At 42.7% G+C, this 11,051-nt stretch overlaps 1 protein-coding gene across 1 annotated transcript in view; it reads left to right on the top strand.

Moving 5' to 3' along the window:
* The first annotated feature begins 5,432 nt into the window (after nt 1-5,432).
* Nucleotides 5,433-11,051, top strand: part of CEP120 (centrosomal protein 120) — a 60,765-nt gene continuing 55,146 nt past the window's right edge. The window contains exon 1 of the mRNA XM_063456945.1: nt 5,433-5,647. Within this exon, the coding sequence (XP_063313015.1) occupies nt 5,599-5,647 (49 nt within the window). The 5' untranslated portion in view covers nt 5,433-5,598. The remainder of the gene's footprint in view (nt 5,648-11,051) is intronic.

Here is an 11,051-nt window from a genome sequence, read left to right as displayed (position 1 = left end):
CTGTATAAATATACATAGTAAAATTAATAAGTACATTTGAGTTGCAGAGAGGATAAGTGGCAGTGCATATAAATGTTTTTACTTAGGTGGTAATGTGTCACCCATTAACAATAATAATAATAATAGGGGAGAGACATAATAAGTAAAAGGAAGACATCGTGGAAATGAGTGTGAAAAACTATAAAAAAAAATGTAAAAAACATTCCTAAATATAAAAATATATATATACATTTTTTTTTATTAAAGTTTATAAAAAAATTAAATAAATCAAATTCTGCGTTTAAACCATTTGTGTCCATATGGTATACCCATTCCATTTCTGTCTTCATGATCTTTTTGATAAAATCTCCTCCCCTCTCTGGGGTTATTGTCATGCATGCAGAAATGTGATGATACGGAGTGATTATTAAATCCTTTATCAATGTTTCTGCAGTGCTCTGCAATTCTTGTTTTGAGTGGCCTTATGGTGCGCCCTATATATGGGAGGCCACATGGGCACTCCAATAGATAGATTACGTTTTTACTATTACAAGTGATTATATCTTTAACGTTATATATTTTTCCAGTCTTATTTGATTTAAATGTAGTTCTCAGTTTTTCTGTTGGATTAGTCCTTTTGCAGGCTAAGCAGCCTTTGCATATGTAGAAACCTTTTTTCTCTGTCAGAAAATGATTAGCTTTGTTTGGGCTTGTTTTTTGTAAGGTGCACTTTTAGGTTTGGTGCGCCTCTAAACACTACTTTTGGTCTTTCTGGAATTATATTTTTGAATAATTCGTCTTCTTTTAGTAAGTGCCAGTGTTTATTTAAAATACTTCTAAGTTGTCTATTTTTATTATTATAGTCTAACACAATTGGCAGGGAGATATTTTGATTTCTTTGTGTATGAGTTATTTTCTGTTCAGCCATAGTGTTTGATTTATAGTGGACTCTCTCTCTTTAACTCCGTATCCTTTTTGTGTAAATCTCATTTTCAGATCATTTGCTTGTTTTGTGAAAATCAGGGTTTCTAAAGTTTCTTCTCAGTCTCATCATCTGACTCTTAGGTATGCTCCCCAACCATTCTTTGTTGTGGCAACTCTTGGTATCTATATAGTTATTTACATGTATGTCTTTAAAATGTGTTTTGGTATTTATTTTATTATCCTTTATATAGATGTTCAAATCTATATAATTAACCTCAGTGTTGCTAAAACCTGCAGTTAAAACTATTCCTTAATCATTAGAGTTTAAAAAAGCGATAAAATCCTGTGCTGCTGAAACAGATCCCCTCCAAATAAAAAGAAGGTCATCTATATATCTTGAGTAGGATACCAGGTTTTCCACTCAGCCATTCCCATTCCAGATAAATAGCTCCTCCCATTCTGCCATGTAGAGGTTAGCGTAGCTGGGTGCAAACCTGGTACTCATAGCTGTTCCAGTTTTTTTTGTAAGTAAAAACCATCTTTAAACCAAAAATAATTATTTTTTAAAATCATATCTACCGTATTTATCGGCGTATAACACGCACAGGCGTATAACACGCACCTCATTTTTAGAAAGAAATTCCAGGAAATTTCCCCCCTCATCCCATAGTATTCCCCCCCCTCATCCCATAGTATTCCCCCCTCATCCCATAGTGTCCCCCCTTTCCATAGTATTCTCCCCCCTTTCCATAGTATTCTCCCCCCTCCCATAGTATTCCCCCCCTCCTCCCATAGTATTCTCCCCCCTCCCCTCCCATAGTATTCTCCCCCCCTCCCCTCCCATAGTATTCTCCCCCCCTCCCCTCCCATAGTATATAGTATTCTCCCCCCTCCCCTCCCATAGTATTCTCCCCCCCCTCCCCTCGTATTCTCCCCCCCCTCCCCTCCCATAGTATTCTCCCCCCCTCCCCTCCCATAGTATTCTCCCCCCCTCCCCTCCCATAGTATTCTCCCCTCTCCCCTCCCATAGTATTCTCCCCCCTCCCCTCCCATAGTGTACTTTCCTCCCCCTCCCCTCCCATAGTGTACTTTCCTCCTCCTCCCCTCCCATAGTGTACTTCCCCTCCTCCCCTCCCATAGTGTACTTTCCTCCCCCTCCCCTCCCATAGTGTACTTTCCTCCCCCTCCCCTCCCATAGTGTACTTTCCTCCCCCTCCCCTCCCATAGTGTACTTTCCTCCCCCTCCCCTCCCCTCCCATAGTGTACTTTCCTCCCCCTCCCCTCCCATAGTGTACTTTCCTCCCCCTCCCCTCCCCTCCCATAGTGTACTTTCCTCCCCCTCCCCTCCCATAGTGTACTTTCCTCCCCCTCCCCTCCCATAGTGTACTTTCCTCCCCCTCCCCTCCCATAGTGTACTTTCCTCCCCCTCCCCTCCCCTCCCATAGTGTACTTTCCTCCCCTCCCATAATTACTTACCTGTCCTGAAGCGTGGGCCGGCTTCACACCGTGCACCGCGGAACAGGAACTTTAATTTAAGGTTCCGGTTTCCGGCGGGACTGAAAGGAAGTGTGCACACTATTGTGCACACTTCCTTTCAGTCCCGCCGGAAACCGGAACCTTAAATTAAAGTTCCTGTACCGCGGTGCGCGCTGTGAAGCCGGCCCACGCTTCAGGACAGGTAAGTAATTATGGGATATCGGCGTATAACACGCACCCACGATTTTTCCCCTATTTTCAGGGGAAAAAAGTGCGTGTTATACGCCGATAAATACGGTATATCTTCTATTAAAAAAAACAATTTGACCCTGAATCATGGAGCCTTTTTTTCTATTATTGTTCCAATTGCCTGACAGCATTCATGTTGAATTATGGTGTACAGTGATGGTACATCACAATTAATCAGTACAAAGTTCTCTTCCCAAGCTACATTATCCATTTTTTTTAAAAGATCCATAATGTCTTTAAGATATGATTTAGTTATTGTGACATATGGTTGCAACAAAATGTCAATGCATTCGGATAAATTAAAAAGAAGAAACCCAATACCGGAGACGGTAGGTCGTCCTGGGGGGTCTTTCTAAATTTTTATAAATCTTGAGTAGGAAGCAGATAACAGGGATCTTCGGGTGTTGGACATTAATGTAGTGGTATTCATTTTGATCCAGGATCCCGTTATCTACTCCCTTGTCCAAGAAATTTCTTAATTTTACTTTAATATCCAAAGTTGGATTATGAGCCATTCTGATATATGTGTTTAGGTCGTTCAATCGTTTATAAGCTTCTTGCTCGTATTGTTCATTAGATAATATTTGGTAAATAAAAGTATACTGCTTCCTACTGCTTCCTGGTACCATCATATCCAGAGGTGAGGATTATACCACTCTTGCTGGTTACACTAGAGCAAGTTCTGCTCTAGTAAGCGTGAGTAATTTACCTTATTTATACATCTATTTTACATCAGTACTTACTTCACCATTGGAGTTTTTCTTCTTTTCCTGTATTTACCTCTACATATATCCTGCACATTGCACTTTATTTGCAGCAATAGTGAAGACTAAATCACCACATATCCTTAGACGGTGATTATTATGTCCATGCGCACAACAGCAGAGCTCTAAGTTAGCTCAAAATAATGTGAGTGAAAGTGATCCAAGTTTATTTACCACATATGCACTTTACATACTGTGCTGCACTATTATTTTGTCTTCTCATATTTTGAGGTCAATTTTATACAACTATTTAAAGACCTACATACGTATAATTTTCTGTACATATAAACCGGGCGCGGTTTAGTTTTGTTTTATTTATTAAATTATGTTCATGTTCCTTTTTTCTTTCGACAGATCTGTACAATATATTTACGTGTTGATCAGCACTTGTATATTGTAACTTGATGCATTTACTTACTGCTAACAATGCACCTTTTGTATTATTTTCTGGAAATGTTTAAATATCATAAATAAATAATAAAAAAAAAAAAAGACCAGTTTAAGTAAGATACAATATTCTTGTTCTACATTGAATGTTAGTAGCATATATTATTAGTAAGCCACCTAATATTTCTCAGAACCGCTATAAACCCCCCCCCCTAAATTATTAAAATTAAAGGAATACTCTAAGCACGAGGACCAGTTCAGTGTTTTAAAGCTGTCTATTGTCAATCCTGTGCATGTTCCTTGTACAGAAGTTAATTCATTGATTGGGAACACTCTGCTAACACTTTCAGGCAATATAGTTTTTAAAGCCAAGTATAATTTACAAAAGCGTCAATTTCTATTAAAATCTGCATTTTCTTTGCAAAATGAAAAAAGGGAACACACCCTTCCCCCATAAAGCTTTTCAGCAAGCTAAAGTGCTTTAGTGGTCTGGAGAAGTCCCTCAAAACCCATCTTTTCAGAAACACTTATGGCCTCCCAGACTAACTTCTATCTCACAAACCAGTCTCTTTCTCTCTCCTAAACAGACACGCTCCACTCTCATCTTCCAGTTCTGTTGCTTTCCCACCTTGTTTGTTTGTTGTCCCTCCCGATGCTGTTCCTAGACTAGTATTGTGTTTTTTAACCCCTTAAGGACCAAACCTCTGGAATAAAAGGGAATCATGACATGTCACACATGTCATGTGTCCTTAAGGGGTTAAACCACCTCCTCTAAACTGTAAGCTTGTTTGTTGTCTCTGTAACATTTTGTAATTGTCTCATTTGTTGTTAAATTAATAGCGCTTCATCGCTATTAGGTATGTGTAAAAGGTATAATTTGCAGCTTAACCCCTTAAGGACCAAACTTCTGGAATAAAAGGGAATCATGACATGTCACACATGTCATGTGTCCTTAAGGGGTTAAAAGCTAAACTAAGCCTAAGTTTTGGAATTCTCTTTAGATTGCTAATGTTTCACACTGTGAATGTTGACAATTATTAGACATGGTTCCTAGATTTCTGGCCCAAACATCACTACAGCTACTTCCTCCAAGCAATCCATCACTACAGCCACTTCCTCCAAGCAATCCATCACTACAGCCACTTCCTCCAAGCAATCCATCACTACAGCTACTTCCTCCAAGCAATCCATCACTACAGCCACTTCCTCCAAGCAATCCATCACTACAGCCACTTCCTCCAAGCAATCCATCACTACAGCCACTTCCTCCAAGCAATCCATCACTACAGCCACTTCTTCCAAGCAATCCATCACTACAGCCACTTCCTCCAAGCAAATCCATCACTACAGCCACTTCTTCCAAGCAATCCATCACTACAGCCACTTCTTCCAAGCAATCCATCACTACAGCCACTACTTCCAAGCAATCCATCACTACAGCCACTTCCTCCAAGCAATCCATCACTACAGCTACTTCATCCAAGCAATCCAGCATTACAATTTGTCCTGGCCTCTAACCGAGTCACATGACTGGAGCTGACGTCACCGCGTTCCACTCAGTTACGGGAGCAGCTCTATCTCCCATCTCCCTCTCTGTGACCCGCCGCGCGCGCTGATTGGCCGGTTCGGGGTTGCTAAGCGGAAGTAGTCGGTAGTCAGGGGGCGGGGTTACCGTTGGTTTGGATGTGATGAGAGGCGGCAAAGAGTTGCCTATCGGCGGGTGACAGCTGATCTGACCCGGGACAGGATAACCGATACCTGTTACAGCGCGCAGCTCCTCGCACCCGTTATACTCTGTCTGTGGATATCCCGAACCGACATGGGCCATAAATCAGACCAGCTGCTCATTGTGGTCTCCATCCTGGAGGGTAAATAATGTGTTTATTGTGTAAATCGTCTGACAGCCCGGCCATGGCGCTCTGTAGGGGCTATGTCACCCGCTTTGTAGCCCTCTACAGCGTTATATTCAGTTAGCAGCACTCCCTGGGGTGGGGGCAGCTGTGTATTTGGTAGAGGGGTGTGTGAGCTGTGTATTTGGTAGAGGGGTGTGTGAGCTGTGTATTTGGTAGAGGGGGGTGGGGGTGTGTGAGCTGTGTATTTGGTAGAGGGGGGGGGGCAAGCTGTGTATTTGGTAGAGGGTGGGGGGGCGAGCTGTGTATTTGGTAGAGGGGGGGGGGCGAGCTGTGTATTTGGTAGAGGGGGGGGGGGCGAGCTGTGTATTTGGTAGAGGGGGGGGGGGCGAGCTGTGTATTTGGTAGAGGGGGGGGCGAGCTGTGTATTTGGTAGAGGGGGGGGGGCGAGCTGTGTATTTGGTAGAGGGGGGGGGGCGAGCTGTGTATTTGGTAGAGGGGGGGGCGAGCTGTGTATTTGGTAGAGGGGGGGGCGAGCTGTGTATTTGGTAGAGGGGGGGGGCGAGCTGTGTATTTGGTAGAGGGGGGGGCGAGCTGTGTATTTGGTAGAGGGGGGGGGCGAGCTGTGTATTTGGTAGAGGGGGGCGAGCTGTGTATTTGGTAGAGGGGGGGCGAGCTGTGTATTTGGTAGAGGGGGGGCGAGCTGTGTATTTGGTAGAGGGGGGGGCGAGCTGTGTATTTGGTAGAGGGGGGGGGCGAGCTGTGTATTTGTTAGAGGGGGGGGCGAGCTGTGTATTTGGTAGAGGGGGGGGCGAGCTGTGTATTTGGTAGAGGGGGGGGCGAGCTGTGTATTTGTTAGAGGGGGGGGCGAGCTGTGTATTTGTTAGAGGGGGGGGCGAGCTGTGTATTTGGTAGAGGGGGGGGGCGAGCTGTGTATTTGGTAGAGGGGGGGCGAGCTGTGTATTTGGTAGAGGGGGGCGAGCGGTGGATTTGGTAGGAGGGGGGGTGAGCGGTGGATTTGGTAGGAGGGGGGGGTGAGCGGTGGATTTGGTAGGAGGGGGGGTGAGCGGTGGATTTGGTAGGAGGGGGGGTGAGCGGTGGATTTGGTAGGAGGGGGGTGAGCGGTGGATTTGGTAGGAGGGGGGGTGAGCGGTGGATTTGGTAGGAGGGGGGGTGAGCGGTGGATTTGGTAGGAGGGGGGGGTGAGCGGTGGATTTGGTAGGAGGGGGGGGGTGAGCGGTGGATTTGGTAGGAGGGGGGGGGTGAGCGGTGGATTTGGTAGGAGGGGGGGGGGTGAGCGGTGGATTTGGTAGGAGGGGGGGGTGAGCGGTGGATTTGGTAGGAGGGGGGGGGTGAGCGGTGGATTTGGTAGGAGGGGGGGGGGGTGAGCGGTGGATTTGGTAGGAGGGGGGGGGGTGAGCAGTGGATTTGGTAGGAGGGGGGGGGGGTGAGCGGTGGAGTTTTTCAATCGTCAGGTCACTTTTTATTATTTTCTCCAGTCAGCACAGATATCATCTGCAATAGTGAGTATACTCATTTTAGCATTTTAGTTTTAACACTGTTTTTAATTGCTTTCATCACTTATTTTTGTATACTCACTATGCTATTACCAGGATTTAATTTAACACCTTTTAGTTTTAACACTAGTACTATTTAATTTGTCCCCCACATTTTAGCGTAGGACCCACCAATATTGGGGTACTTTGAAAGTAGTGTTGGGCGTAACAGCATATGGTGGAACCAAATCCCCATATTTATTCTTAGATAGGCATTTTAGTAGTCTTCTTTGTATTATATTATTTGTAGTCTGAGTGCTTTGCAACTATTTATTTTCCCTTGTATATCATGAAGTCCTAAAATCATATCTAAGCAGGTTACGTAATTGTTTTTTACACATATCATCTATTTTATTTTTTTTCAAAATTAATTTAAACAATGCTGCACTTTTTAATAGTATAAGATTGTCAATTTCTGGAAGACATTTTTGAAGAATAGCATTCATTTAAATCGGTACATTATTTGCTAATAGTCACAACTTTTATACCCCAATTTTGAATATATGGTAACTGGAGCTACTTTATAAACGGATATCAGTTATGTGCAGCCCAGTAAACAATTTTGTGGACTATACTGTGTGATGACCACACCTGTGATCTTTTCATCCTCGCTCACACCACATGTACAAGTTGGACCAAACTGGCACAGCAAAGTAGGTAGGAAAACTGCTACTGTTTGTGTCTGAGCCAGGGGGGCCTTCTAATTGGTTTATTTGTGTGAATTGCCTCCGTTACAAGCCATCCTGAGAAATTAGTTGGTGCATGATATTCTCTGCACGTTAAAGGTACATTATGAGTATCAAAATCAGTTCAGACAACTGTAATTGTCCATTTACTTGGCTGTATTACAGGTAAATTTGTGTTTGGTTTTTTCCTCCCCCGAACAGAGCCTTTAATCATTGCAGTTATACAAAGTTTGATGTTACATGGCATATAATCCCTTATGCTTGAAAGTAATGCCCTGTTTGTGATCATTTGCTTTCAGAATATGTTGTTTTGAATAGATGTTAACAAAGTTAATGCTTCCTCCTACCAAGTTGCTACTGCATCTGTTTTTGCTGGGTAACTCAGGACCAAGAGACTGCAGACCTGTACTCCAATTGCAGTAATCATGTATAATATGTGTGTTTTTGTTTTCCAAATTGGATATTTGGTATAATGAGCAATGCATACATATATTATGGGTGCCGTTGGTGCTACATTTTTTTAAAGGTACTTTAGTCAGACTTGTATTCCATAAGGCATATTGACAAGTAGGCTGCGCAACTTGCTTAACCCCTTAAGGACACATGACATGTGTGACATGTCATGATTCCCTTTTATTCCAGAAGTTTGGTCCTTAAGGGGTTAAGTGAGCTTGCTACGAGGTAGCATTTGCAGCATCACAGTATGATTTTTTTTTTTCTTTTCTTTTTTTTTTTTTTTTTAAACTGGTTCCAGGATCTAAATGCAACCACATTATAGGGACCTTCTGGCACATCTAAAATGTTATGTTTTCACGTATTGGGTTATATTACTGCCATCAGTCTCTGGAGAACTGCTGTATTGTGCTATGCAGTGTGGTTTAGCATTACCTGCTGCTCAAATCCTCCTATTGTTTACTAAGAGGTGGCATATTGAACCTTTAAAAAACGTTTTGTCACCTGGAATCTGTTAGCATCTGGTCATTTGATCTAGCTCAGTGTGTTTTCACTTATTATTTTTTTTTTTTAATTTTTTTTTTCTTCTTTATTAGTTATGGATTTTTTTTTTTTTTAAGTGGTGTAGAGAATACATTTTTTTTATAAAACATGTTAACAGGTGCAGTGATTTTTCAGTTTCTTGGCCTTGCTGAGAATAATTCAAATGTCCTTTTGTAAAAATAAAAACATGTCTTTGTGCAATACCTCAGATCCCCCCCTCCCTCAATTAAAGGGGTAATGCTTGGTTCTATGAGATGCCATAATTAATGGCTGAAATTACAGTATGCGGCAGCAGAAGCTCCACATTTTCATGATAACATAGTTGTTGGCGGAGAGAGAAAAGTGTGTTTAACCCCCTTAAGAACACATGACGTGTGTGACATGTCATGATTCCCTTTTATTCCAGACGTCTGGTCCTTAAGGGGTTAAAAAAAAAAGTTGTAACTGATTTACTGCAGCCTGATATCCATTTTTTCTATATTGCATACCTGCCAAAGTTTGAAAGTAAGAAATGAGTATGTTATTGGGTGGGCCCATAGGAGACATGCCAGTGATGTGACTTGTTACCAGCATGTCTTACATATCCACCTGATGTGAATGCATACCAAATTAAATTTTAAATCAATTAAATAAAAATGCATCTCTAAAGGTTGAACAAAAGTACAATGTGGCGGAACCCGCCTCACCACTGGACATTGGAGAGGCCTGGCTGCCCGCCTCCTACCTACTGACTATGGCCCCTGGTAAATTTGTACTTTTGAATGCAATATTTGGACATAATGGATTTTTGGTGTGCTGCTGCTGGCCCTTCGAAGTGGCCACCATTCGAAAAACAAACACGTGGCGGCAGCCATCTTGGTTCCTTCCATGCGGTCAGCGGTATGTGTAGCCAAATTCATGGAACTGAAATCGGCTACACAGTTCCGCGAACACCGCTGAGCCTTACCTTCTCCCACAGTGATTTTGCAGCTGCAGAGACTGTCCCGTTCGAAGATTCGAACACTCATTCATTTTTTCAGCCTGAAATAGACCGACCGTACAGCCCAAATCTATGGAACTGTTTTGGGCATGAAAATGTGCTTGCGGTCGGTCCTAAAGGACTTTCATATAACTTTTTAACTCCTGAACCGATTGCCCTGATTTTTCAGTATGTGTTTATTTCTCGCATGCTGATTATGCAAATGTATGTTTTATGTTTGTGACATGTATATTTTAGAAGTTATAAATATTGTGTAAAAACTGTATTCCTCTGCCTGTGATAATGAGATTACCCATTGTGTTCAGTAATCATATCACAGGCAGAGGGGAGAAGTTTGTGTGGGAGTGTCTGTGTGTATTGTACAGATTGATTGGCTGTACTGTAATACCCTGTGGGCTGTACTGTGGTTGTGGATTGGGAATAGAAGAGACTGTGTATGTGCCAGGACAGTCAGTTCCTGCTTAACCCTCAAAGTGAAGTGTCGTCTCATTATTGGGGGAGGATTTATTGATTGGTTGTACTGTAATACCCTGTGGGCTGTACTGTGGTTGTGGATTGGGAATAGAAGAGACTGTATGTGCCAGGACAGTCAGTTCCTGCTTAACCCTCAAAGTGAAGTGTCGTCTCATTATTGGGGGAGGATTTATTGTATGCTGTTCCAGTTTGACTGCTAGGAGTGGAAACCTATTCACATGGTTTGTCCTATTCGACTGTATACAGCTTTCATATGCTTGAGATAATTTATGTTTCTCCGGTTCGGTGGTTGTGGTGTAGGCTGCAGTGCTAGGAGTCCTCAGGAAGCGCTAGGATCATCCTTCAACGGAGGTACCCAGTCGGGGTGCCCGTCGATCCGTTACATACAATAACTGTCCACTTGTCTTTTCATCATGTTTTACCCTTGGACTTCTTCAGGGTCAGAATAAGAACTCACAAAGTGAATTCACTATAAAACCAAAAACTGTTCTCAGCCCCTCCCGCTAATATCCAATTTGGAAAACAAAAACACACATATTATACATGATTACTGCAATTGGAGTACAGGTCTGCAGTCTCTTGGTCCTGAGTTACCCAGCCAAAACAGATGCAGTAGCAACTTGGTAGGAGGAAGCATTAACTTTGTTAACATCTATTCAAAACAACATATTCTGAAAGCAAATGATCACAAACAGGGCATTACTTTCAAGCATAAGGGATTATGCCATGTA

This window comes from Pelobates fuscus, chromosome 5, assembly GCF_036172605.1.
Source record: "Pelobates fuscus isolate aPelFus1 chromosome 5, aPelFus1.pri, whole genome shotgun sequence".
In the NCBI taxonomy this organism is placed as follows: domain Eukaryota; kingdom Metazoa; phylum Chordata; class Amphibia; order Anura; family Pelobatidae; genus Pelobates; species Pelobates fuscus.
This window is presented reverse-complemented; position numbering and strand designations above follow the sequence as displayed.